Source organism: Apteryx mantelli, chromosome 2 (genome assembly GCF_036417845.1).
Source record: "Apteryx mantelli isolate bAptMan1 chromosome 2, bAptMan1.hap1, whole genome shotgun sequence".
In the NCBI taxonomy this organism is placed as follows: domain Eukaryota; kingdom Metazoa; phylum Chordata; class Aves; order Apterygiformes; family Apterygidae; genus Apteryx; species Apteryx mantelli.
Window position 1 is genome coordinate 78,943,997 of NC_089979.1, and position 24,366 is coordinate 78,968,362.

At 46.2% G+C, this 24,366-nt stretch overlaps 1 protein-coding gene across 1 annotated transcript in view; it reads left to right on the forward strand.

The window, feature by feature from the left end:
- Positions 1-6,147: 6,147 nt before the first annotated feature.
- BCL2 (BCL2 apoptosis regulator) overlaps positions 6,148-24,366 on the forward strand; it is a 97,126-nt gene continuing 78,907 nt past the window's right edge. The window contains 3 exon segments of the mRNA XM_013940814.2: positions 6,148-7,488; positions 7,490-7,567; positions 7,570-7,890. Of these exon segments, the coding sequence (XP_013796268.2) occupies positions 7,309-7,488; positions 7,490-7,567; positions 7,570-7,890 (579 nt within the window). The 5' untranslated portion in view covers positions 6,148-7,308.

Below are 24,366 nucleotides of genomic sequence, written 5' to 3' on the forward strand. Positions count from 1 at the left end.
ACGATCAGGAAGGCTTTATTTTGGTGAAACCTTAAACGAAGGACCATAATACCAAGCCTTCACTATGGTAGAGTGTCACCAAGGCAGTCTGAAGTTACATTTTTCTAGGTTGAAAACAAGTTTGTTTTCAACCTGGAGGGAAATCCCCATGTTAATTTTAAAACTTTCGAGTTCTAACTATGAAGTTCATTCTGTAGAAGTGCTGTTAGAGCAATGTAAATAAACACAAGGAGGTAAAGCAAAACTTAAGACTAACACTAAATCATGCTACAGGTGCTGAGGATAAATTCCACTGAGGATAAATTTACAGCTGTAAATAAAATATACATGTGTGTGTATATATATACACAGACATATAAAAAACCCAAATCCAACAAGAATTTGAATGCTCCAGATAACTTGTGACATAGGGAAACATCCTTTTCAAAGCTAACAGGTGATTCAAAAAGTAATTAAATCAAGTATGTTGGTCTTCAGTTCAAGGCATTTACTTGGAAATGCTTTCCTCCCTTTTACTTTGAGAAAATTTAAAGGGGGAATTAAGTTTGTGGATCAGAGATGAAAGTTCATGTTTGCCCATACTCTTGCCATTTCCTTTTCTTCCATGCTACATTTTTACTGAAACTGTTTCCTTTGTTCTTACTCTGCTGCTTATACTGGGAATTGGGTCTTTAATTCCTTTTTTCTGTAGCAGAAAGAAGAGCATATGCAGCATTGCCCAAACCACAGGAGTACATAAAATACAATAGCTTGAGAAAGGTGGTGAAACAGCTGAGGTACCATAAAGAGAAGACTCTATTGCCATGTAGTGAAGTAGTAGCAAGAGAAGGCCTTAGAGAGGAGCCTGTAGTGCCCGTTAGCTCCAGCTGGATGCAGTCATTTTGCCTCCTCCAGTAAGAACTGTGGGGCCTTTGTATCCTAACAAGAGGTGGGCATGTTTAAGGGATGAGTGCAATAAAAGGGGTCTGAAAGTCAGGAATTGTTTGCTATGTTGGACCCTAAGGATATGATCTAAGTGTCTTGTGCTGCTGCCTTTCCTGACAAGCACAAATAAGGCCCTGTGGAATAAACCATAACTGTAGGTTAGGTGTGCCTTAAGCTTTTTACAGTAGCATTCTGTGTCATGCAAGTGCTTCCAGACAGAGAGTATCCTCTCTACACCTGTAGTGTCTGCAACACTGTCAGAATGAAAGGCAATCTCGTGGTTCGGGAATGCACTCTGAAGAAGTGTTTGTATGTTCAGGTTAACCTGCCACAGTTGTGGTCAAAAATGAGGAAAATAGGCATCCAAATGTCGTGGATGCTTGTTTTCTTCATACGTTTTACATGCAGAAAACCTTCCTTTAAAAGCATTTCATACCATAGACCCCACCTGCTGCTTAGAGAGCAATGTTAGGCAACACTTTCAGCAAAATAGATGATACTTAACAATGAATGGGTTTGTGCAATTGACAGCAGAGGGTTGTATGCTTACATGCAAGTTTGTAAAACAGAGTGTTGCTTTCAATGCATTTCTTGCAGCACAGCAAAGATACTGTAGGTCCATGGGTATCATTGTGTCATCAAGAGAAACAAATGTGCAAGATCATGCAATCAATGGCTACTTTAAAGTCAGGGCAATGTTAGAACGATTGAACAGAAAGCTCTTGTGGGCACAAAGGCATGCATAGCAAATACATGAATACAGCTGGCATAGAAAGGAGAGGCACTGAATGCGTTTAGCAGAAGAAAAGCAGATGAAGCACGGCTGTGGGTGGAACAGAAATTTGCATTACTGGGCTTATCACCAACAGACATTTATAGTGCCAATGGCAGTATGAGGAGCAGCCTGGCCATCTTCATATACACAAGTTCCCTGTCTGTGGGCACAATCTTAGTAGGCTCTTTCAAGAAAAATAGTATTTAAAATGTGTTAGAACATTGTAATGCAAAGGACTACTTTGGTTGGCACAATCATATTTACCCATACCACTCTAACTACTACTTTGGGGTTACTCAGATTTAGTTTTTGGGGGGATTCATTTTCTTTTTTCTTCTCCTTTTTTTTTTGGGGGGGGGGGGGGGATTTGTCCCAGAATAGAAAGTCTCACTCTCGGCTCTGCAGTTTTATAGCAAAAAATGCTGCAAAGTCTTTGCTCACCTTGAGCCCTGTCACACAATTCAAACATGCTCCCCACTTGTTTTATGCCTGCTCAGGCAGTACTTTAAACAATTGCTTGTTTCTATCCAGCTTGCCTACTCACGAGCCATGGAAATAACGGGTGGGCAGGTCACCAGGAACCAGGATTGTTGTTGAAATCCTATTGGTGTTAGTATAAAGATACAAGGAAAAGGTGTCAACTTTCAGATTGTCATTAAGAACTTTTCTAGAGCATTTGTTAATAATGCATCGTGAATCTGAGAAGCTACCACAGAAATAGCAGGCATTGAGAATCCCTGCATGTTCTGCCAATTGCCCACACACAGATTAAAAAGCCATCTCACTCAAATAATCTATGTTCTTTACGCTGCCAGAGCTGGCTAGTATCTGTTCTCGATGCTCCTTCCTCTGTAATTGTCATGTAAGCTTTTGTCATGTGAGCTTCTCATGTATTCCTAATTTCATTCCAATCCTTTATCCAGCTAGTTCTTATTTTACCAGTCTAAATAACTTTAGTGGGACAACTCACATAAAGATAAATGTGTGCAGAAGGATTTGCAGGATCAGATCTTTAGTAGTAGACTTTATTATACTGCTATCTAAAAGCACTGCAGCAATTTCTTGACGGACTTTATGCATTCAGCCAATGTTCCTTGATAAATCCTGACCCTCTCTTGCTGGTTTGTTTTATATTCCCCCCAAAAGCATATTGCCTTTGTTTTGGATATCTTTTTAACTTCCATTTTATCCCATTGAGCTTAAACAAACAAACAAGATAGACAGAAAACAGTACTGTGATGCAAATCTGCGAAACTTTAATACATGCTCATCACCCACTCAGGTAGCATTATAATTAGTTTTAAGATGCCACTCCCTTAAATTATCATAAATCTAGGTCAGATGCAATGCATCTGACATTGAGTTAAGAACAAAAAAGATTGTATAAATGCACATAATTTTGTTTTGGGGTTTTTTAGATAGTTGAATTTGTCATTCTTCAAGGCATCGTTTTTGTTTTCTATGATTCATCCTTAATACCCTTGCTCAAAGCAAACAGTTGCTAGGATTTTCTTTTGTATTTTTCATCTTTCTTTTGGTACAGTCTCAGCTGTGTTTGGTATTAACATGCTTTCTTGTGAAGCATGAACACTATTTTCCTATTAAACTTTTAAAAAATGTATTGGCTGGGATCTATCAATGCTATAATACATAGCAAGGTTCTGAATATAGAGCTGGTGGGAAAAAAGCATCATTAATAAATACATTCCAAAAAGAATATCTCATAAAGTTTTACTGTATCTATTTCTATCAGAAATCAGTTAGGCACTCTAATATTTTATTGTACTGTTTATATGCCCTCAGTACACTCTGTTCTCTTAGATGGGCTTACTCCCATTTCCTCACACAAGATAGACTGAAATACCTTAAGCAAATTCACTGGTGTTTTAAATTTCCCTTTATAAAAGCACATCAATTTTACATGTATCTTTGTTTTCTGCATCAGCCCTGCAGTGATTTGTCCTCTGGGCTATAAAACTGAGCCTGCTCTGACACTGCTGTGCAGCTTACCCAGACAGCTTTTTGTGTTACTTAACATCTGTGAGCATGGTATTTGTCTGCTGTATTTTCAGTTGCAGGATTAGATTCAGTCATGAGTACAGTGAGAGACTTAATCAGCAGTCCAGTTGGTTATGGCTATTCTGATTTTCTGTATCACTGGTTTCTTTAAAACCTCAGTGTATTACATGGCTACTTTCTGTATGCAGAGCAGAATTTTCTCTTTTGGTGCAAGGAGGTAAAGCTGGTAACTTTTCTTGGTTGGCTGGTCTCCTCGGGCTGTGCTAATGAAGCTGCATGTCTGCCATCAGAGGCAATACCTCAGCTCATCACAAAAGCCTTACTCTCTGGAGGGCTTTATACAGACAGAGATCAGGTGCATTTGCACTCCAGCATTTAAATAGCCTGGGAGTTACACGTAGTACATGTGGACATACACGGGTGGGGTATAATTGTAAGTCAATGGCTGTATAAAAGACCATTCATCTTCTTTTGACTTCATTTCCCTTGCTGTCCTGCAATCTCTGTCCTCTTAATCCCTTAAAACAAAAGCGACCGCAGTGTATATCAGCAGACATGAGTGAAAAGGAGACAGAAGCGGGACATTGCCTTATATTCCTAATTTTCCCAGCAGGTTTCCTGTGTGTGCGAGATGGTGAATCCTTCACTCCTTCCCGGGTGAAGGAAGAAAAAGGGGAAGAGAGGAAGAGAAGGAAGAAGGCAGGCAGGGAAGGAGGCAGGCAGGCAGAGAAGGAGGCAGGCAGGGAAGGAGGCAGGCAGGGAGGCAGGCAGGCAGGGAGGGAGGCAGGCAGGGAGGGAGGCAGGCGGGCAGGCGCCGCCGGGAGCGCGCAGCGGCCGCTGGGGGGCGGCCCCGCGCCGCCGGGCCGAGGCCGCTGCCGCCACCTGCGCTGCGCGGCTGCTGACTGCTGCGCGGCGCCTCGGGCAGCGGCGGGCGCGGGCGCGCCGGGCTGCGCCTCTGGCAGAGGGAAGCGCGTCCGCGGTGCGGCCCCCAGTCCCGCCCGCCGCACGGCGGAGCCCCGCGCGGGCGGTGCCGGCGCCCTCCCGCAGCGCAGCGCGGCTCGGGCAGGGCCGCGGCGTGTGGGGCCGACGTGCGCTCGCCCCGAAAACGGAGGCTTTCCGAGGGAGCGCGCGTTCCCTACATCCCCTGGACAAGAATGGTCTCCCATTCGCACCTTCATTTCTGCACTGTTTTCCTTCAGGTACAGCAGAGTTCACTCATCGCGTTATCATCTCAAGTCACCCTCGTGCAGATGTTGGACACAAATTGACAGAATTTACCAAACTTCTCCGATTTCTTTTGCTAATGTTCAGCACGGCAAAGTACTGAGTATCGCCTACTGCCGTTTGACTTGGGTTGAGTCTGGGATTTCTCCCCATTTCAGGCAGTGCGGCCGCAGCATCAGTGTCCGCTGGCCTGCTGCAGGCTGCCGGGGCAGCGGCGCTGCGCCTTAACCCGCTCTGAAGCCGGACTCTGCTTCTCTGGTCCAACTCCAGCTTAACCTAAGCGCCCAGCAGCTCCTTTCCCGCCTCCTCCAGCTACAAATCCGGGCCGAGGGACACGCCGAAGCCCCCCGCCTGCCGCCCCGCGCACGGCCGCGCCGTGCCGCGGCGGCGGGCAGGTGCGCGGCTCCCCACGACGGCGCTCGGCGGCGCCGGGGGCCGCGCCGCGCCGCGCCGGGGCCGCCCCCGCCCGGCAGCCTCCGCCGCGGGGGGCAGCGCGGAGGCGGCCCCGGCCTCGCTCCGCGAGCCGCGCCGAAGCCCCCGAGCCCTTTGTAAATTTTTTTAAAGTTTTTTTTCCATCCCCCCCATTTTTTTATTATTATTATTTTTTTAATAAATCCGTGCAGCTGCAGCAGCCTCCCCGGCCCCGCGAGCCACCCGCGGCGCTGCCTCCCTCCTTCCCTCCCTCCCTCATCGAGGGACGCGGCGGCGCTGGCAGCGCCCCCCGCGGCCCGAGCGCCGGCCCCGCCGCCGCCTGGGGCAGGTCCCCGCCGCCCCCTCCCGTGCCCATTTCCTACCCCCCGCCCCAGTCTCCCCCTTTTCGTGAATGAAGCGCGAGGCGGGGCTCTAGGCGGCCGCCGCGCCGCCCGCGCCGAGGCCTCCCCTGGGCTCCGCCCCGCCGCCCCCGCCCCGCCCCGCCCCGCCCCGCCCCGGCCCCGGCCCGCTCCCCTCGCCGCCGCCGCCGCTGGCAGCGCTCCCCGCCCGCCACCGCCGCCGCCGCCGCCGCCGCCCGGAGCCGCCGCCGCCCGGAGCCGCCGCCGCCCGGAGCCGCTGGCAGCAGCGCGGAGCGCCCGGAGGAGCCGCCCGGAGCCGGCGGGGCTGCGCGGCGCGGCGCGGCGCGGCGCGGGCGGGCGGGCGGGCAGCGGCGCCGCGGCCGCGGTAACCCCATCGGCACCGGACGCCGCGCACACGCGCCCCCTCCGCGCCCCTCCGCGGCGCTGTCAGCCGCTCTGCTCCTTTGATACAAAAGCTGCTCGGGAAATGGCATTGCTGCCCGGAGCCGCACGCAAACGCAATTTTCTTTTTTCTTTTTGTTTTTTTCCTTTTGCTTCCTCTCTTTTTCGTCAAAAAAATTAATTGCTTTTTTCTTTTTTTTTCCTCTTTTTTTGCGTGCGCACGCGTGTGTGTGGAAGCATTGGGTTCCTGCGATCAGTGTCTGAATGAAACTACGTAAATGCATATGTCTGTACGTTGCACTGGAGGGAAAAACGGAGCACTTCTACGAGAGCTTGGATTCAAATGCGTGTTTCATCTGGTCTTCAGGATTTTTGGTCTCTCTGGGGTTGTTCGCCTTCCTGGGCTCCGAGGCGGGATTTTCTGAGCATGGACACATCTTTGGAAATGTCTGTTAAACAGGAGTCTGGGAAAAAACATTTGAAATAGTAGTGATATTTTTTTGTCCCTTTCCTGTCCCCTTGGTGACTTGAAGCATCAGAGTGGCCAGAACTTAACGTTTCTGAAGACTGGTGATGTTTGGGTTTTGTTGTTGCTATTTTTTTTTTAGAGGAAACTTGACAGAGGAACATATTTATAGTCCAAGTAAGTACTTTACAGAGGAAATTTACTTTGTGTAACTTAAAAAGCAGTGTTGAGATTTCTACCTTAAAGTGCATTGGATTAACGTTCATCCAAGGCTGTTTAGCAAATCGTATTGAATTGCAGTTTTTACGGTGTATGTTCATCCGCTCCTTCATGTACGTGGTAGTTCAGCACCTAGGGGAAAATGCACCTGATTTTGCCTAAGTATGATATTTTTTAACGTGTATTTCAACACCAAGGAGGAAATGTTTCTAAAATAAAAATATAGTAAGTAATAAATGTGCATCTGGAAGTAAAATATTTACAACATTTTAATCCCTATTTATACCGTGCATCTCAAACCAAGGAGGAAACACTGAGAAGATGAAAGTACCTCCGAGACCCTGAGAACTCCCCCACATCACCATGAATGAAACCATGCCTGATACAATAACTGGATTATAATTTTTGGTGTTATTAATTTTATTATCATTGGCTGCTTTACTTTTTTGGGTTCATCCTGCTCCTCTTCTTCCTCTCTCCCTTCCTCTTGCTGCTTCCTCCTGGAAATTATGGCTCATCCGGGGAGAAGAGGCTACGATAACCGGGAGATAGTGCTGAAGTACATCCATTATAAACTCTCGCAGAGGGGATACGACTGGGCTGCCAGCGGCGACCGGGCGCCAGCGTCTCCGGGGCTCTCTCCTCCTGCTGCTGCTGCTCTTGCTGCTGCTGGGACTTCCTCTGATCACACTGGGCTGGTGTCTCCGCACCCCGAGCCCCCCGGCTCGGCTGCTGCTAGTAACGCGGCCCCGGGTGACGGGCTGCGCCCGGCGCCACCGGTGGTCCACCTCGCCCTGCGCCAAGCCGGGGATGAGTTCTCCCGCCGCTACCAGAGGGACTTCGCCCAAATGTCTGGCCAGCTGCACCTGACACCCTTCACGGCCAGAGGCCGCTTTGTGGCCGTGGTGGAGGAGCTCTTCCGAGACGGGGTCAACTGGGGGAGAATCGTGGCCTTCTTCGAGTTTGGCAGCGTCATGTGCGTGGAGAGCGTCAACCGGGAGATGTCCCCCCTGGTGGACAGCATTGCCACCTGGATGACCGAGTACCTGAACCGGCACCTGCATACTTGGATCCAGGACAACGGCGGCTGGGTATGTGCCTACGACTTCCTTCCCTTGCGGAGGGCTGGGCCCAGGGGCGGCGCGCGGCGGGGGTGCCCATGCGGAGAAGGACGGAGGCGCTCGAGTTGGGGGACCGAAAGGCTGGTGCCTACGAGAGCAGCGTAGGCCTGTCGCCGGCTCCTCTGCCGTTGAGCGTCACCCCGCCACAGGGTTGCAGCGAAGCGGTTTTGGAGTGAGAGCAGCTACAGCTCCCTCCTGCTTTGCTGCAAGGATGAGCAAGCCGCCCCCTCCGGCCGAGCCCTCCGCTCTCCTTCCCCCTCCGGGTCCCCCTGGCAGGGGCTGCCGCAGCCGTGGCTCTCGCTGCCCACCCGCCAGGGCTTCGGGCTCGGGCAGGGGACCGGAGCAGCCTGGGACGGACAGGAGGCAGCATCGCCCGCCGGGAGGCGATGCCACGGGCAGGCGTGTTGGAGGCGGCAGGGTGGCAGGGGTGATGGCCGTGTGCCTGGCTGGGGTTGGGGGGACGCGCTTAACAAGCGAGAGGCCACGGCGTTAGCGGTAGTCAAAGGAAACAGCGGCCGGATGATCCTCAGTCCCAGTGTTTGTAGCTGCGGTGGCAGTCAGAGCGGGATTTCGCAGCGTGTCTGGTGTGAAAGTCCCGTCTTTGTCTCGGCGCCGCACAAAGGTGCCAGGAGATGGGCAGGGGAATGGTGTGGGGCATTGTTCCGGAGCAATTGCTACTTGTAGTGATCTGGCACATTTCAGAGTCAAACGCTCTTGTATTTCCAGAGTAGAAATCGCTTCTGGCTGGGGTTAGTTTTAGCATTATCCAGAAAGGGAGGATTTCCACTTGTGGAAAACAAACAGCTTTTATACTTTTGGTCAATCAGGTCTTTTTCTGTCCATCTCTCTCCAAAATAAATAACCAAGTTTCATTGGAAGGGGTTTTCATTCCTTTTTCCTGTATTAATTGATGCACTGTAACAAAATGTGGTTCCTCAAACCAAAGGTGGTGTTTGCATAAGGCTTACAATATTACTGTGCTGGAAGCAACAAACAGCAAAAGTTATTCTGAAGAAGAAACTTTATGTAGGGGCTGAGACCTACTGTAAGTCACTCGAAAATGGAGTTATGGTAGGTTGGAGATTGGTAACTTCAAGTTCTGTGTCCTATGAAATACAGTCAGTGAGTTAAATCAATTAAATAGCATGCCTTTAAGAGGTGCATGTAAAGGAATGTAAAATACTGTACATGTTTCCCATTTAACATGACTGGTAAGCCCTGTGTCTGTGAAGGGTCATCGCATTAAATTTTCAGCACTCTTCCTTAGTGTTGTATTCAATAATGTACCACCTTCACTGGCTTTCTCTGTTTAAAAAAATGAAGACATTGCCTTCCCTCCGCTGAACCCAGTGGACTAAAGGGTACCAGCATCCAGGGATCTAGATGCCATCTATGTGCTGCCATAATGGAGAGAGTAAGACTTTGGGGCCCTCTTCTCAGCAGAAATCGACGTTGCACATCTCCCAGAAGAGTGCTGCAGATCTCTGGCTACAAGTTGCTTTAGGGGCAGGATCATTCTCCTTTTTTCCTCTGCTTCCACAAAGAAGAAAAAAATTAGAGATTCCTGGGGCCAGAAAGAGGAGCAAAAAATGTGTGTGTATGTGTGTATTTTTTATATATATATTATATATATATATTTTTTTTAATATAGATAGATATGTATAGATCTACGTAGATATATATAGAGATATTTCATGGCTCTGGAGCTAGTGGTTGGGACCACACTTGGGAGAGGGAGACCTATGTTTGGATCCTTCCTGCACAGACCACTGCTGAGGGTTTATTGTTTTTTTTCATGAAGCAGATACTGGAAAAAAAATCTGTAAACAATCCAGGCTTCTGGAGAGCTTCACTGGTTAAAACGTGAGCAGCTAAAGGGTTAGGGATTTAAGACTGTGCTTCTGGACTGGGATGCCTAACTCGTGCATAAGTCCCACTTCAGGCTTGAAGCCCGCTTGCGGAGTGGGGGCCCACGGTTTGCTCCAGAACCAGTGAAGTCATTCTGTTGCCTCCAGTGCACTTTGGATCCAATCTGTAAGCATGCTGGAGATGTATTGTCCTGTGGGTGTATTGTATAAAGAAAAACATAAATAATGAATAAAAACGAGAATGTGAGAAGGCAGGTGTTACCAGAAATGATTGGCCAGATGAGGCAAATGCTGGAGCAGTTTCTCCGTACTTAGAAATAAAAGTAACTTAGACTATAAACACTGACTGCCTTTAAAAGGAGAAGATGCTTCTTATCGACAGTCATTTGGTTGTTTATTGAGGTTTCCTATAAACAAAAGCTCCTGATTTTGGATGCATGTGATGCCATTTACTGCCATGTGTTATTTGTAATGTACATATGGAAGATGTGCAAAATATTACCCCGCAGCGGCTTTTACGTGTCTGTGTGCTGAACCAGTTGTACATTTTGAGTCGTATGATTATTAAGCACACAGGCAAAACCTTCTAGGCTGTTACAAAAACTTAAAGACTAAATTGAAATTTCAAATGGAGCTTTGGGGATCCTCTCTTCAGGTGGAAGAAATCCAGGATGGCACAGGGCACTGGATTTTTTTTTTTTTTCTTTCCTAGTTTTCAGGATATGTCAGTGGAAAAGCATGCTTTAATATAATTTAGTGAAGCACTCAGTCTGCAGCTTGGCACTTTCACCATCCCCACCATACAAACCTTATTACAGTGTCATAAATGGCTCTTCCTAAGCAGCCGATCAGCTGCCATTTATTCACACTTTGTATGGCCTGAGCACAATTGTGTGCAGGATCTGCATCACACGGATTCCCCAAAACCAGCATCGTCAGTCTTTGTAGCCTTCTCCTCCTTCACCCTGTAATTCCCCAGTATGTTGTAGAATGATAGGTTATTAGAGGATGTGTAGTAAAGGTATATGGTTTATGAAGGTAGCATCACAGTTAGTCCCATGCATATGTCACATAGCAAGTAAGTTGGACAGCGTGCACTTTTAGACTATTGTATGGGTCTAGGTCTTATCATTAGGTCTGAAATTTGGTTGAAATATCTTTGTTATTTATGTGTTTTGAATCAGCTCTATATATTGGCAATGTTTTTTCAGAAGAACATAAATTCTTTATTTTATAAGGAAGACAAGGAAGAAGCATAGCAAAGTGCAAGTTGGAAGGGGATATAACTGGTGGAGTTCAAATTTGAGCAATCACTAGATGTTCACTGTTAACGGTGTCTGGAGATCATTAATACCTGAACAATGCACAGCCTAATGGTTTTGTTCATGTTCAAAACTTAGAAAAAGCAACAGAATGAAACTGCCTGTATGAAGGCTGTATTATTAGCTTGTGGTTCTGGTGGCAAATAAATGCAGCTTTCAAAGATTTTTGCATAGGTCAGGATACCACAATATTGTACTTTGGCCTGATAACATCTTAATTGCATTACAAAAGAAATGAGAGGAGAACCAGCTCATCTCTGCAATTTCGTGGTGCTTAGTATAGTATATGCTTTCTGATTGACAACTCACTGGCTTCATTTTGTTTTTTAAGTGCCTGCTGTTTTAGCTGCAGAACGACTGGGTGCCTTGGCAGTGGACTAGCATGCCTTGTGACTTTTGTATTTGACGTAGGGAGCATTAAATGTGAGGTACCTGGGGGAGAAATAACCCTGTTTGGTAATAACGGGTTCCCTCCTTGGGCGCTCAACCTAAGGTACAGGTTAGCCTTGCTCAGTTCTGGGGTCTTGCAGTCCAGCATGTGGCTTCCTCCTTGAGCTTTTCAAGAAAAACTGAACTTAAAAACACAAGGACTATAGCAGGAGGCATAGGCACCGTCATATACATGTAGACAAATATATTTTTGATGTTAACGTAAAGAAGTTCAGGTGAGAGAAAAGGTGTGATGTTGAAAATTTAGCTAAAACCCATCATTTTAAATGATGGTATTTCAATTAGGGCCATGAAGGTGATAGGTGTATGTTTTTGTCTGATTCCGTTAATTTGTTGTGGTTCTTTATTCTGTTCAACAGTTAAGGCCAGATAAACAGAAGGATTTCGATGTCTGAAGTGGCGCTTAGGTGGAACATAGGCCCTACGTCCCCTCAGTGCCTGCTGCACCGCTAGGGTAGCCAAAGTCCCTGGGCCCCTGCAGTTCTCCGCCTAAGCAAGTCAGGAACTGCGCCCGGCAGCAGCTCGGCCCAGGGCCACAGGAGCGCTGTCCCCGCGCCCCTTCGTGCCCAAGCCCCACGGGCACCCTTGGGGCCGGGCTAGCCTGCACGCCCTACTCGTGCACAAGCGCAGCTGGGGGGAAGCCCCCTTTCTTGCCTTGCGGGTCCTTGGTTAAAGCCCTCTCCCAAAGTAAGGGAAGGTTTTCCTTCTTGAGCCCGAGGGATTTTGCACCCATTTTTCACCTGCCAGGCGGCAGCTGGTTTTGCGGCGCTGTCCTTCCTTTTTGACGCAGGGCTGCGATCTCTGCAGGGTGGAGATTTTGTCTGGTGGAGGAGGAAGAGCCTGGGTTTCTGACTCCCGTTGTCCGATGCATGTTCTCAGGTGACTCTCTACAGTGTAATGCATAAACGCTGCTTGGACCAGCAGCTAGAGCCCAGCTTTCCTGTCTCCTGGGTTGACCGCCCTAATCACTGAGCTTCCTCTATTTTTTTGCCTGGTAAATCATTAATTCTGCTTTGCAAGGTGGCGCGCCTTTAAAAGGAAGTGTGGAGAACAGCTATGACAGTCCGTAGCCCTGTCATTAAGACGAGGCACGGCCGGCGCGTCCATCTGCAGAGCAAAGTTACAGGTGGTGAATATTGGCGTGCTGGGGGTGGGGGGGCATCACTTGTTGGTGAGTGGAGTACCCAAATCTCACCGGGCGCTCCACACGGGAGCGGTGGCATTTTGAAGCTGTGCCGGCGACGTGCTGCCTTGTACCAGCTAAATCCCCTGTGGGGCTAACCCCAAGTCACTGTTTGACTGTTAAAAGGGAACTGTCTGAAATCCACTCAGTTGAGTAAATGAATTGGCAGTTTCAAGTGTTACACCTTCTAGGTCCTTCGCCAGTTTTTGTGGCTTTGTGGGTTTATAATCAAATTCTCAAAATATTATCAAAATATTTTTCTTTTTACTATTACTGAGGAGAGAGAGAAATGCATTCTATGGAGAATCTGTGCGGTAGCAGAGAGTGAAAGAACTAGGATAAAAAGAGAAAATAATTATTGTTTTCTAATCTCTTACATTTCTTATAGCTTTATATGTAACTTGCAGTTATGTTAGGTAGTGTATTTTCTCAGAAGTCTTGTCTTTTTTTTTCTTTTTTCTTTTTTTAAATAGGTATTGACCGTGACCTTTAAAATTTCAGAACCACTGGTCTCACTTATGGAGATGATGTCATTTACCTTGATCTTGCAAAGACCCGTAAAGTTCAAACAGCAATCCTATTAAAAACTTTTACTTTACTTTCAATGTTGAGAAAGAAGTTAGATCTGTGCCTGTGCTAACACAGGCCTCTCCTGAGCTAGTGTGTCAGCTCTGCTGAAGAGTAAGTAGCCTGGCTTTTCTAGGACGTCACTTTAAATTAGGAGTCGGTAATCCACAAACAAAATCGGGCTGCACATGTCTGCCCAGGTGCTGCATCGCCGGCGAGACGAGGTGCTGCGGTGGACTGGAGCGCCTTGCCAAAAGGGACGTCCATCACCGCTCCGAGGGCTGGGGCAGTGGGAATGGGGGCGTAGTGGGGGAGCCCGCCTCGGCTGTCGCTCTGAAGCCTCTGCCACGGGTTCGGTGCCTTGGAATGTGGCCGCCGGCGCACCGGCGGGCCAGCCTGGCGCTGCCCTGTCGTGGCAGGGGCACAGCAGGAGCAAGGTGGGGGGCAACGCTGTTGCATGCTACGGGCACGGTGGCTTGGTGGGGCCAACGCCAAAGCAGCGGCTCGCAGGGGTGCTGCTCCCTAACATGAGCTGTGTTCAGTTCCCTGCTTTCCCTTCACGACTGCCTCATCTGGCTGGCGTGGAGCTCTTCAGTGCTGTGTAACTGCGCGGTGCGCGGCGCAGGTGCTGCATGGCGGCAGTGGCGGCACCATCCCCTGCTGCTCCTGCCACCACTGCTAAGCGCGGGGGATATTGCAGTCCCTGGGGTCTGGGCAGCCGTACGCTGGGTCAGCACGCCTGGTGGGAAAGCAGTCATAAGTGAAAAAAAAAGGTGTGATAAATCTGATTAAATAACAAATCTCCTATTGCAAGGTGAGTTTTTTCCAGCTTTTCAACTACTGTATTTTCCTCCCCTTTAATAATTGAGGTTTTAGAAAATGATGCCCCGCTCCACATGCCCACGTGCGCAGTGCCTGCGGCCCCGCTCCTGAGCAGGTCAGTCATCCCATCGCAGCTGTCCGGCAGCGCCGGAGTGTCCCGGCAACGGAGAGCAGAGCTGGCTCGGCACCATGTGCTGCAACAGTGCTTTGGGGCGCAGTGGCAGCGGGGACCCCCGTGTGCTCCGGATCGCCTCCGACCTGACCTCCCCCTGCCCCATTTCCCGTCGCGCCGTTGGGCAGGTGGAGCACATCCCTGGGGTTTTTAGAGTTATTTAGGAACACCTCGTGGCTGCTAGTGCCTGGTGATTTAATAATAATAATAGCACTTGTTACTCAGTGGCAACAAAATTCAGATTATTTCTGAGGGCCGTACCGGGCCGTTTTTTTTTTCCATTTCGCATATAATAATAGGATGGATGAAGGTGTGCTGAGCCGTAAATCTTATGTTCCACAGCAGGATAACATCCAGGCCTTCTTGGCAAATGCAAATACCGATGACAGATTTGAGGGATTTTTATTTTACTCTGGCTTTCAGTTTCATTAACAATCTGATTTTTTTTTTTTTTTTCTGGCTCCTGAAAGAGCATGAAACTTGATAACTTTTCCAAAGGCATCTAAAAGTCTGGAATTTATTTTCTGTTATTTTATACTAATCTTTGTTTGCTATTACAATTATCATGTATCAATAGGCTTTGGTAAATTCTCCTCACTGGAAAGTTCCTTGCAGGTTTCTGGATTTTAGTTATTGAGCAAGGAAACAAATCTGATTTTAGAAAGTGTTGCCATAGACTTCAATAGGAACAGGAAAAGACACTGAATTGTACTTATGTTTACTCTGTATATGCTGCAAGAAAAATATGATCATATGGAAAATCCACAGGTTTTAAACTAACAGAAGAAAACAGTCTTTTCTGCAGCATCTAATTAACCTTTGGTAGCTGTTGTCATGGGAGAGCTTTGAGTTCAGGTAGTAAGTCCGGAAAGGGGTAGGTATTTATAAGGGTAATGAGAACATCCATACTTATGTTAGAATAAAATTGCTAGGGCAATCATACATCTTGATGAAGCAGGGGATAAATTTAACATTAGCTTCTGAAATTAGATCACTAAGTGCTGTGGTGAGACCTTTCTCTAGAGTGTGTTATTTCATAGCTCTCTCTTACATGGTTTCTCCCACAGAGCACCTGGTGCTGGCCAGTATCGGGGAATGCTTGGATAGATGTACTGCTGGACTTGTCTGGCCTGGGAAAATGTACACTTTTGGAATGTATTTTAGAAAAGTAATAATGTGTTTAAGGTGTGAGTCCTCGCTGCAGGATGGGACTGTTGCACCTATATGGAGAGGTACAAATGGCTCATCCAGCTCTTCTGAGGAGGGCTGTGTTTCTGGGCAGCAAGGAGATTTACTTTTTACTTGCTATTGTAAGATGATTTTATTAAAAGGTAATTGTAAATACACTTGTTATGTCTCTAAGAGTACTCACATCACTAAATTTACTCCTGTAGTGACTTACTAAAGACCTGTTATGCAATTCTCTTCTTTAAGCTTAATTAAAAGAACTAGTGAGCATCTTTCAGTGCATCCATCATTTTACTGTTATTTTATTATATTTTATTGGAACAAGATAAAGAATGATCCCTAACTGGCTAACTGAAAAGCCAACTCAGTGGGTTTCAGGGTACTTCAGTGAGTAAGTTATGTACAGGTACCAGATATAATCAGGAAGAAGAGGCCCCATTTTTCCCACATAGTGATGCTAAGAGGCTGTTGCCAAGTTATTAGAGAAGGCAACTGAGAGTCAAAACTTAACTTCCTCTTCTTGACTCTGCTACTGGATATGCTATATGATTTTGGGCAAATCATGAATATCTCTCTTTTTCAGTTAACCCAGCTATGAAATGGATGTGATTGCTAGCTGCACATTAACCCCAGGGCTGGGAAATGTATATTATGTTTCTCAACATGCGTAAGTTAGGCTGATGTTTTTTAATCAGAAAAAAAGTTCTGCAAGGTACAACATTAAACAAAATGTCTGTCACGGTAATTTTAGGCTTAGAATAATATTCAAATCTGTAGCATTAAGTTTTGGCATTGCTGGAGCTGGCCAGACTGGGAAAGACCATAAAGTGAGTCAGATGATTGTGAAATGAGCTGGTGGTGAGACTTGATTGGAGAAATGAGGTAGAAGAAAGAAAACCATTTAAATGTAAGTTAGCTTTAAACTTTTTCAGATCTACTGTTTTGATGCATTTAGCAACACTGGTAAAGGGAAAAGATTAAAAAGATCAATTTTAGGTGTTGGTTTGTAGGGTTTTTTTAGGAAAATGGTGAAGAGTGTGAGGAATTGCAGCTTACAGCTTCATTTTTTTCCTTTATGTATCAGCACAGTTAGGCATTTAATGAAGGAAATTTTCCTTCCTTTTCCATTCCCACTGAAAAAGCTGACTGCAGCATTTTAGTGAAATGAACACTAAGTCACATTCCATGCACAAATGTGGAGTGTCTTCGTGCACACGTACGCTTTTGCATCCATTCACAAACTCTATTGAGTGCTCAGATATAGGCAGACAAAAGTAATCTAAAAGCATTTCATTAAAAAAAAAGAGACAAAATTCCTGTTGAATGCTTTGGGGAGACTTGCTTGGGTCATCGGAAAATCAGGATAGGTCCTAGCACTGTTGTCCAACGAAGTGTCTCCTTCTGCTGTATGTAGAAGTCCTGTATTGTGTCATTGTGATGGAATAACTTCTGTCAACTTTGTCTTTAAAGGAAAGAACTCCTTTTCTTAGGAAAACGCATCCAGTATTTGGAGCTTGGAGTATAAAATGTAGGAGAGGGCTTTATTTCTAATCTTTTTTTCTAAATAAAAAGGAGTAAAAATAATTCAAAGAGTTCATATGCAGTAGTAAATGAGTTGGCATTTCAAATAGCAGAATCAGATGATGAATGTTACAGGTTTGTAAAATTTGTTAAACTTCTCAAGAATGTATGCATAGCTCTGGTCAAAAAATAGCACTGAAAAAAATGAAGAAAAAACTCCCTTGTTCATAATAAAAATAAATCTCATATTGTGCTCCAAGTGTCTGCAAATAGAGGTATCCAAAGATCCTTTACTGAAATCATCTGGCAAACCACAATAAATTATACTGTCTAAATATCTAATCCCCCCTCCGCTGATTGATGCAGAAGGTCCTGAATATACGTCAGAATGAGGCCTAATGTGTGTATTATTTTCAAGTTCTAGCTTGACTTGTTCCTTTTCTTCATTGCCCAGATCTACTAATGTGCAGCAGTAAATAGTAACTCTTCTGTTCTGAAGTCTGAAAGAGGGAAATAGTTTCCCTGTTACTGGGCTGGAAGGCAATAGCAGGGTACCCAGTGAAGGGAGGAAATAAAATCAGTCATTTGACATGTCAGATGGCAATCAGGCTGCGGATAGACAACCCACTCTGGCGTTCGGTTGGGCTTCTGCAGTAGCTCACAGCTGCCTTCAAAAAAATCCTTTGGTAGGAGACTCACATTTGACTCTAGACACAAGTATGAAGTCCTTGCCTGCTTGGAGTCAACCAAAGATGGTCGGGGTCCTCCACAGCAGTTTGCTAGCTATTGGGCCTATTTAGTTTAGTCTGGTAATGCCGTTTTTTGGGCGCACGCCTGAGCAGACCAGCCTCCCCGGGGCTTCATGGCCAGGTGCGAGGGAGCTCCCGCTCTGCTCTCCTGCCTGGGCTGCACTGATGGTGGGGAGACCTGTGTCAAGACATCTCCTTCTGCCTTCCTTCTTATCTGCTAAAGACAACTCTTCCACTGGAGAACAGTGTGTTTATTTTGCAAGTAATGGGATTTTTTTGCTTGTTTTTCCAACCAGGAGAGAAGGACACTGGGGTATGTTAAAACACCCCACAGGTTGGGGCTTTCCTAATGGGGTAATTGGCTGAGTGAAGACGCAATGTTGGCATGTTGTTACGCTGTGTGTAGGGGCTCACTGTTTGCTTTAGAAAACTTGCTCTTTTTTCCTCCCCACTCCCTCCTCTCCCGCCTGCAGACAGAAATACATCGTTCTCACAAAAGAAACTGTTTAATTTTAATAACCGGCCTAGAGCTAAAGCTGACAGTGGGAGAGGAGCTGTTTGGTTTCCCGTGCCTGACAGCTGGAATAAACTACCTGTTCTCTCGGACGGGACGGACAGCCAGCCTGTGTGTTTTTAAGGACATTTTGATCCCTACAGAAACACCTCGCAACATAAAATGTCTGAAACTGTGGCCACTTGTTGGTACTGACTGCTGTTTTAAAAAGGCTCGGAGAACGATGGAGGAATGTTGTATGTGGAGCTCCCTTTCCTCTGTCCCTTTGGTTCGGATCCTGCACTTGAGGGGAGCTCCTCACCATGAAATGCCAGTGTCGCCAGGGCCTTGGGAGAGACCCGAGGTCCCACTCAAATAAGCTTCCTGCAGCGAAGTTCACTACCAGATGGGTCTAACGAGAGCTCCTCTGTGTAACCAAATGGCCCGGGTTCACCAAACATGGGGTTAAAGCAACAAAGGGTGAATGATTAGTCAAATACTAAATAATTTCACAGTGACTGACTTCACCTCTGATTCCGTAAGAAAATTAGCCTTCTTATTTTGCCAGATTTCAGAAAAAAAATGGCAGCGCTCCCATTTCCTCTTCTCCTCCCTCAAGGCCTGCCACCCTTTTTATTATGTTTTTCTCTTCCAGTGCTATTAGCCAAGAGGCAAATTACTGTTAACAGGGCCAAAGAGCAATACAGTGTTCCCGGGGGGCAGTCGGGGTGTAAGCCAGCGTGTGCCAGCCCTCGGGATGACACTGATGCCAGACGCGTCTGCCACGGGAGGTGGTGCGAGGCTGAAGGCTGCTCCCCGGCCCTGCGGCGCGGTGGGCCCTCCTCTGCCCGTCGCACGGCGCGAGCCGCCTGGCCATGGTCCTCCCTGTTAAATGCTGCCTTTTGCTAAGGGGCAGGCAGCGCTTTGCCAGCGCTGTGGGCGCAAAGCCCGGCTGGGCCGAGCCACCAGCGGCCGTTCCCGCGCTCCCGCCCAGGCAGTCCGTGGTGCCCATGCAGGAGCTCACCACGCAGGGGGCCGGTGTTTCGGGTCTGGGTGCACGAGTGGCTGCAGCTGGCGGGGGACGGGGGACGCAGGCACCCCGGCGCCTCTCTTGCACCCTGGGGGTCCCGTCACCATGGGAGCTGTCAGCCTTGAGTATTTTCACATTAGATGTATTAACTACATGCATTGCATGCCACAGTTCGGTGGGAGGGAGAGGGTGACTGCCTTCTGGCCTTGGCCTTGGGCTGAAAGTCTGTGTCTCATTACTTGTTTTAAAATCACGGGGTTTTGTGAGTGAGGTGGTCAGTGGTGGTGGCGGGGTAGGATTAGAGCCTTTGGAGTGCTCTTTTTGCAGCTCTTTTTGCAGGTGGATGACTGTAATTGTATTTAAAAGTGACTAGAATATAATGGCAGAAAAAGAAACATATCTCAGACTTCACTGACTAAAGTAAAACTTAAGTAAAGTAAATGCCTCTGTCAAGACTTGAGTTCCAAGTTCCCTGTTTCTCCCAAAATCCGTGTTGACAGGCAGTTACCCTGCAGCAGGGCAGCAGCTGAAATCCGTGTGCTGGTTTCACTTTTGGAAATGTCAGGTCCCTGAAGTCATATCTTCACCCCAGGTTTTGGTGGATGGATAAAATGAAAAAGGAACGCTTTGTATTTTATAAAGTACTTGAAGTGATGTTTGGGGTCTTTTTTTTTTTTTTTTTTTTGACCTTGCCAGGAACACTCTTAGATCCCCAGCGTTGCAAACACAGATATGATTACCTTTAAAACATACAAGTAGCCCCACTGAAGTCATTGACTTCCAGGGGAGCAGGATCAGAGGACTGAACCAGAAAGTGAAACTGTCTGAAAACAAAAATGCAGCACAGAAGCCTTCTTTCATTTTCCAAGCTGAGCATGATACAAAAAGTAAACAGTTGGCACAAATGACTAATGCAGGTTTGCCAGACTGTTGATCCAAAACATGCTGAATTCAAGAGTGGTTTTTTGCACAAAGTTTGATGGGGTTTGCATCAGACCTGTAGCAAGATAGACATGAGTATTTTTTTAAGAAAAATGTCATTTAAAAAAATGTGGAAAATTCTCCTGTTCTACCTCCTACATGTTTCTATTGTCAAACAGTCACTGGTCTTATTTTAGACATGACCTTAGTGTTCTTTCCACAGTACGCAGGCTGAATGACATGTTATTCAAGTTCTCAGACAATATTATGATGTATCTGCTTTTATATTTAGCTGTAACTTTTATTCTCCTTATAAACAAACCCACCTAATACAACCACCACCTATCCAGGGAAAGTATTTCCATTCCCCTCGGTTTAATTTGGACAAATTTGGCATGAAAACATTCAGTAGTTCCATAATAACCTTTGCAACAGGATGCCTGCTGTGCTGACATGCAGGTCTAGAGTGAGTTGTACCATGTGCCAGGAAATTGCATTCTTAAGAAAAATCTAGGCATAAATTTTGAACAATCAACACTTAAATTTTGAAAAGTCTGGCAGCAAGCTGTTATCTGCCTCATGGGTTTTGGCTTTAATAGCTTTTTGCTTTCTGAGCTTTTTACTGTTCTGTCCTTTGTACAGGCTGGACCTCTGTGGTCCAGCTGAGCTGCACTCTGTCAGGTGGAGGGAAGGGACAATTAGCGGTTACTTTTCTGTTGTTGTTTTACCCTTGAGTGCTCCAGCACTACACCTTGAAACACTTGGGAAGTGGTTTCTTCCCAGAATAAAGTAGAGGCGAGTTTGAAGTTGCGCAGACTGGTGTTTAGCTCTGGGTGAGCATTCGCACAACAAGAGGTTGCTGGATTTCAGAGAGGTCCAGCCTTGCCTCCCCAGCCTGGAGATCCAGAAAGGGGATGGGAAGAGATGACGTACCGCTGGACCTGACTCTCTCAGGTCAGCTACCAGTGTCCTTTGCCCTGGGACATGCCAGTTTGCTGAAGCACAGAGGGACCAGAAGAGTGGACTAACTCCAAGGTGGGAAATACTTTCTCCTTCCTGGAGATCTCTGAGTGCTTCCCTCTTGTTGCTCATGTCACTGGAAGCAGAGCGAGAAAACATTCAGCAGCTTGTGGACGTGCATCTTTCAGAATTACTGCTTGTTTAGCAGGAAGCCTGGTTGACTTCTACTGAGTGCAAACTTTTTTGAAACCTGCATTGCTCCTAATTAAGGGACCAACAGCATAACTGGAAGAGTGACCCTCAGCCAAGACCCTTTTGAAGTGTGTCAAATGTTGCATCGGTCAGAAAAGGGTAGTTAGTTGCACAAGATTGCAACAGCATCCATGAGTTTCGTCGCTAGGATATCGTAAGAAAAACTGACTGAACTCACCCAGCTCCTTGGGAAAGAAAAGCCGCACTGTTTTTTGTGATGAGTTCAGTAAAGCACCCAGCCAATTTAATCAGTAAAACATTAAATGGGACTCTAGGAGGGGGCGGGCATAGAGAGGGGATGTTCCACGAATATGAACTCAAGGCAAAATGAAGGATTATGAAACCGTGTGAACTGAACCTCATCAGGGGAAGCTCACTGAAGCTTGAGCCAGGAAAAATTATAGAGCTCTATAAATAGCTAAATTGAATGCATTTGTGTGAATGTGGATGTGATGCACACATGTATCTATGAGGTCATGTGTATAAAAGAAATACAGTAGTACTTAATGTGGTGGTGGTTTTTTTTAGTAGTGGAAAATGTTTTAATGATTTTTTTTTTCCTAGAGACAGTACATTATGTTCTGTCCTTAGGGCCAAAAACACAAACTGCCTATTTTCATGAGGAATCCTACAGAAGGAGGAAGGGGAAGTATTAGGCAGTGTAGCAAGGGTATAGTAGCCATTCCACAGTGATTACACATCCAAGCAGAGGCTGCGCTAGAAAACTCAGAAATATATTAGAAGCGGAAAACAAGATGTGTGAAGTGTTTCCTATTCCCTCCCCACACTTAGACAACCAAACAAACAGAGAGGCTGTCATGGAGTTTAGATGTAAACCCCTGTATTTGTTACTAAGATTGTGCTTCAGTGGCAGGTGACAAACGTGTTATGTACACATGCACAGTAGTGAGAGGACTTTCTGCGCTTATTAATTTTGTTCCCTCAAAACTTTCAGTTGATTTGCAGTGTGTTAGAGCAGTCCAGTCATACACAAACCAGAAGTGACTGGAAGGACTAAATCATGCAGTAGACCTTCAGGAGTTAACGCAGCCAAATTGAATCGCAGCCTGAATGGCACCTTAATTACAGTACAAAACTGCTTTTAATTTTATACCCGTAGTTTGTGATCCAATGTCTAACTCTCCATTACTTTTTAGTACCTGTCATTCAGCCTGTGGTGGTCAAATGATGAGTGAAATCAAACGTCTGGAAAAAAAGAGTCTTTTTAATTTGGAATTTAAATAAATAAAAGAATCTGTACAGTTGTTCAGCTTGATTTAAGAGCAAGATGCAGTCTGGGGTGTAATGCTCTCATACCACAAGGGAATCAAATTTGTATTCAAGTCTCCTTTGCCAGCTTGTTTAAGCATTTATGATAACATCAGTAGCTTGGTAAATGATGTAATGGGAGTTAAATCAGGATGACCAACATAAACATCTGTCAGTGCATGTGAACATTTGATGTATGACCCTAGGGCCCAGCACAGCAGTCAGTTTTTTGGCAGTCTTTGGATGTCAGAGTCACTAGAGGTTGCAGGATCACACTGTGGAGAAGATATATGCCGTATACTCTATGCCATTAGCAAGTAATTGAGTACGTGATCTGGTTGGTTCATATCTGGTACAGTGCTTGGAAACATGTCCCTTGCAGTAACTCATCGTGAGCAGAACTCATTCCTGTGCTGAAATTAAGTGCAAGGCATCAGCATCACTGTGGTTCTCCGAATAAATCTGAGGTAGCATTTAAGTGATGCATAGGCCTGTGCTGGTCCTCTGCTGAAGACTGTTTTACAGAGAGAACTGGTAATGTTCTGGGTAGCCACTTAAAGTGAGATTCATGGACTGATTCATACCCAAACTTTACCCAGACTTACCCAGACTTTAGTGTTTCTGTGACATTAACGTCAGAGGAGTCATTTCTTACGCTCCGATTATGCTGGTTTTATTTTCATTCAAAATCATCTTGTCATCATGTTCTTGCCTGGATTTGTAATTTTCTGAAAGTAAGCCAGCTGGTATGTCCCTGTTCCTCATTAATCTCCCTTTTTTTTCTTTTTTTTTTAATGAGATTCATATGGGAAGTTAGTATTATCTTGTAGAGATCAATGTGTAAGTTACTGAATGTATATGCCCTCCACAGAAATGGACGGGAAGGATATGAAAAAAACACGTTGCAGAGGAAACACAGAGCCACCTTAACTCTGCCTGGCTCAAGAGCTATGTTTTGGATTAAATTGTGGTTTGAAGGTGAAGCCTTTGGCACAAAGATAACACCTAGGAGAAACACCTGAGTGAGTGGTGGGGCAAGGTGGATAGAGCTGGTTCTCCTGTTGCTGACAGGAGCCTCGATGTGTATCATGGCTCAGTGTATCTCATGGAACATGATATATGTATACATGATCCATGTATATCGTGACTGAACATAAAGACCGTGGCTGGGTCCCAGATTTTGCTCAGCGATGGAGGAAAGAAGACTCCTGTCTTCTCCTCCAGTGTGATCTTGCAGGCACATGATGCCAGCCCAACTTATATCCTTCCCTCCTCTCTCCTCACTTTGGATATTTTAATGACTCTCCTAATCGCAGTGGTAACATCTGGGATTGCATGCCTGGATTTCCCATGCGTTTCTGCCGGTGGCTGACCTAGAAAGGAGAGAAAAGTCTCCTCCTGGTGAGAACAAACAGCCGTTCTCCAGGGTCTGGGTCATCGCTTGGCAGGCGCTGTCATGGAGAGGACCAGCATGGGGGCTTGAACCTGCCTAAAGACCCATCTGCCTCAAGAAAGATTTTGTTTTAATATGTTGAGTTACATGAATACTATTCCCATTCACATTATATCCTTCCTGTCATAAACATGATTGTTTCCACAAAAAATAGGCATTTTCAAATATTTTATTCCTTTTTAATTACTTTAAGGGCCTGAATATTTATAATTTGCTTCAAAAGAAG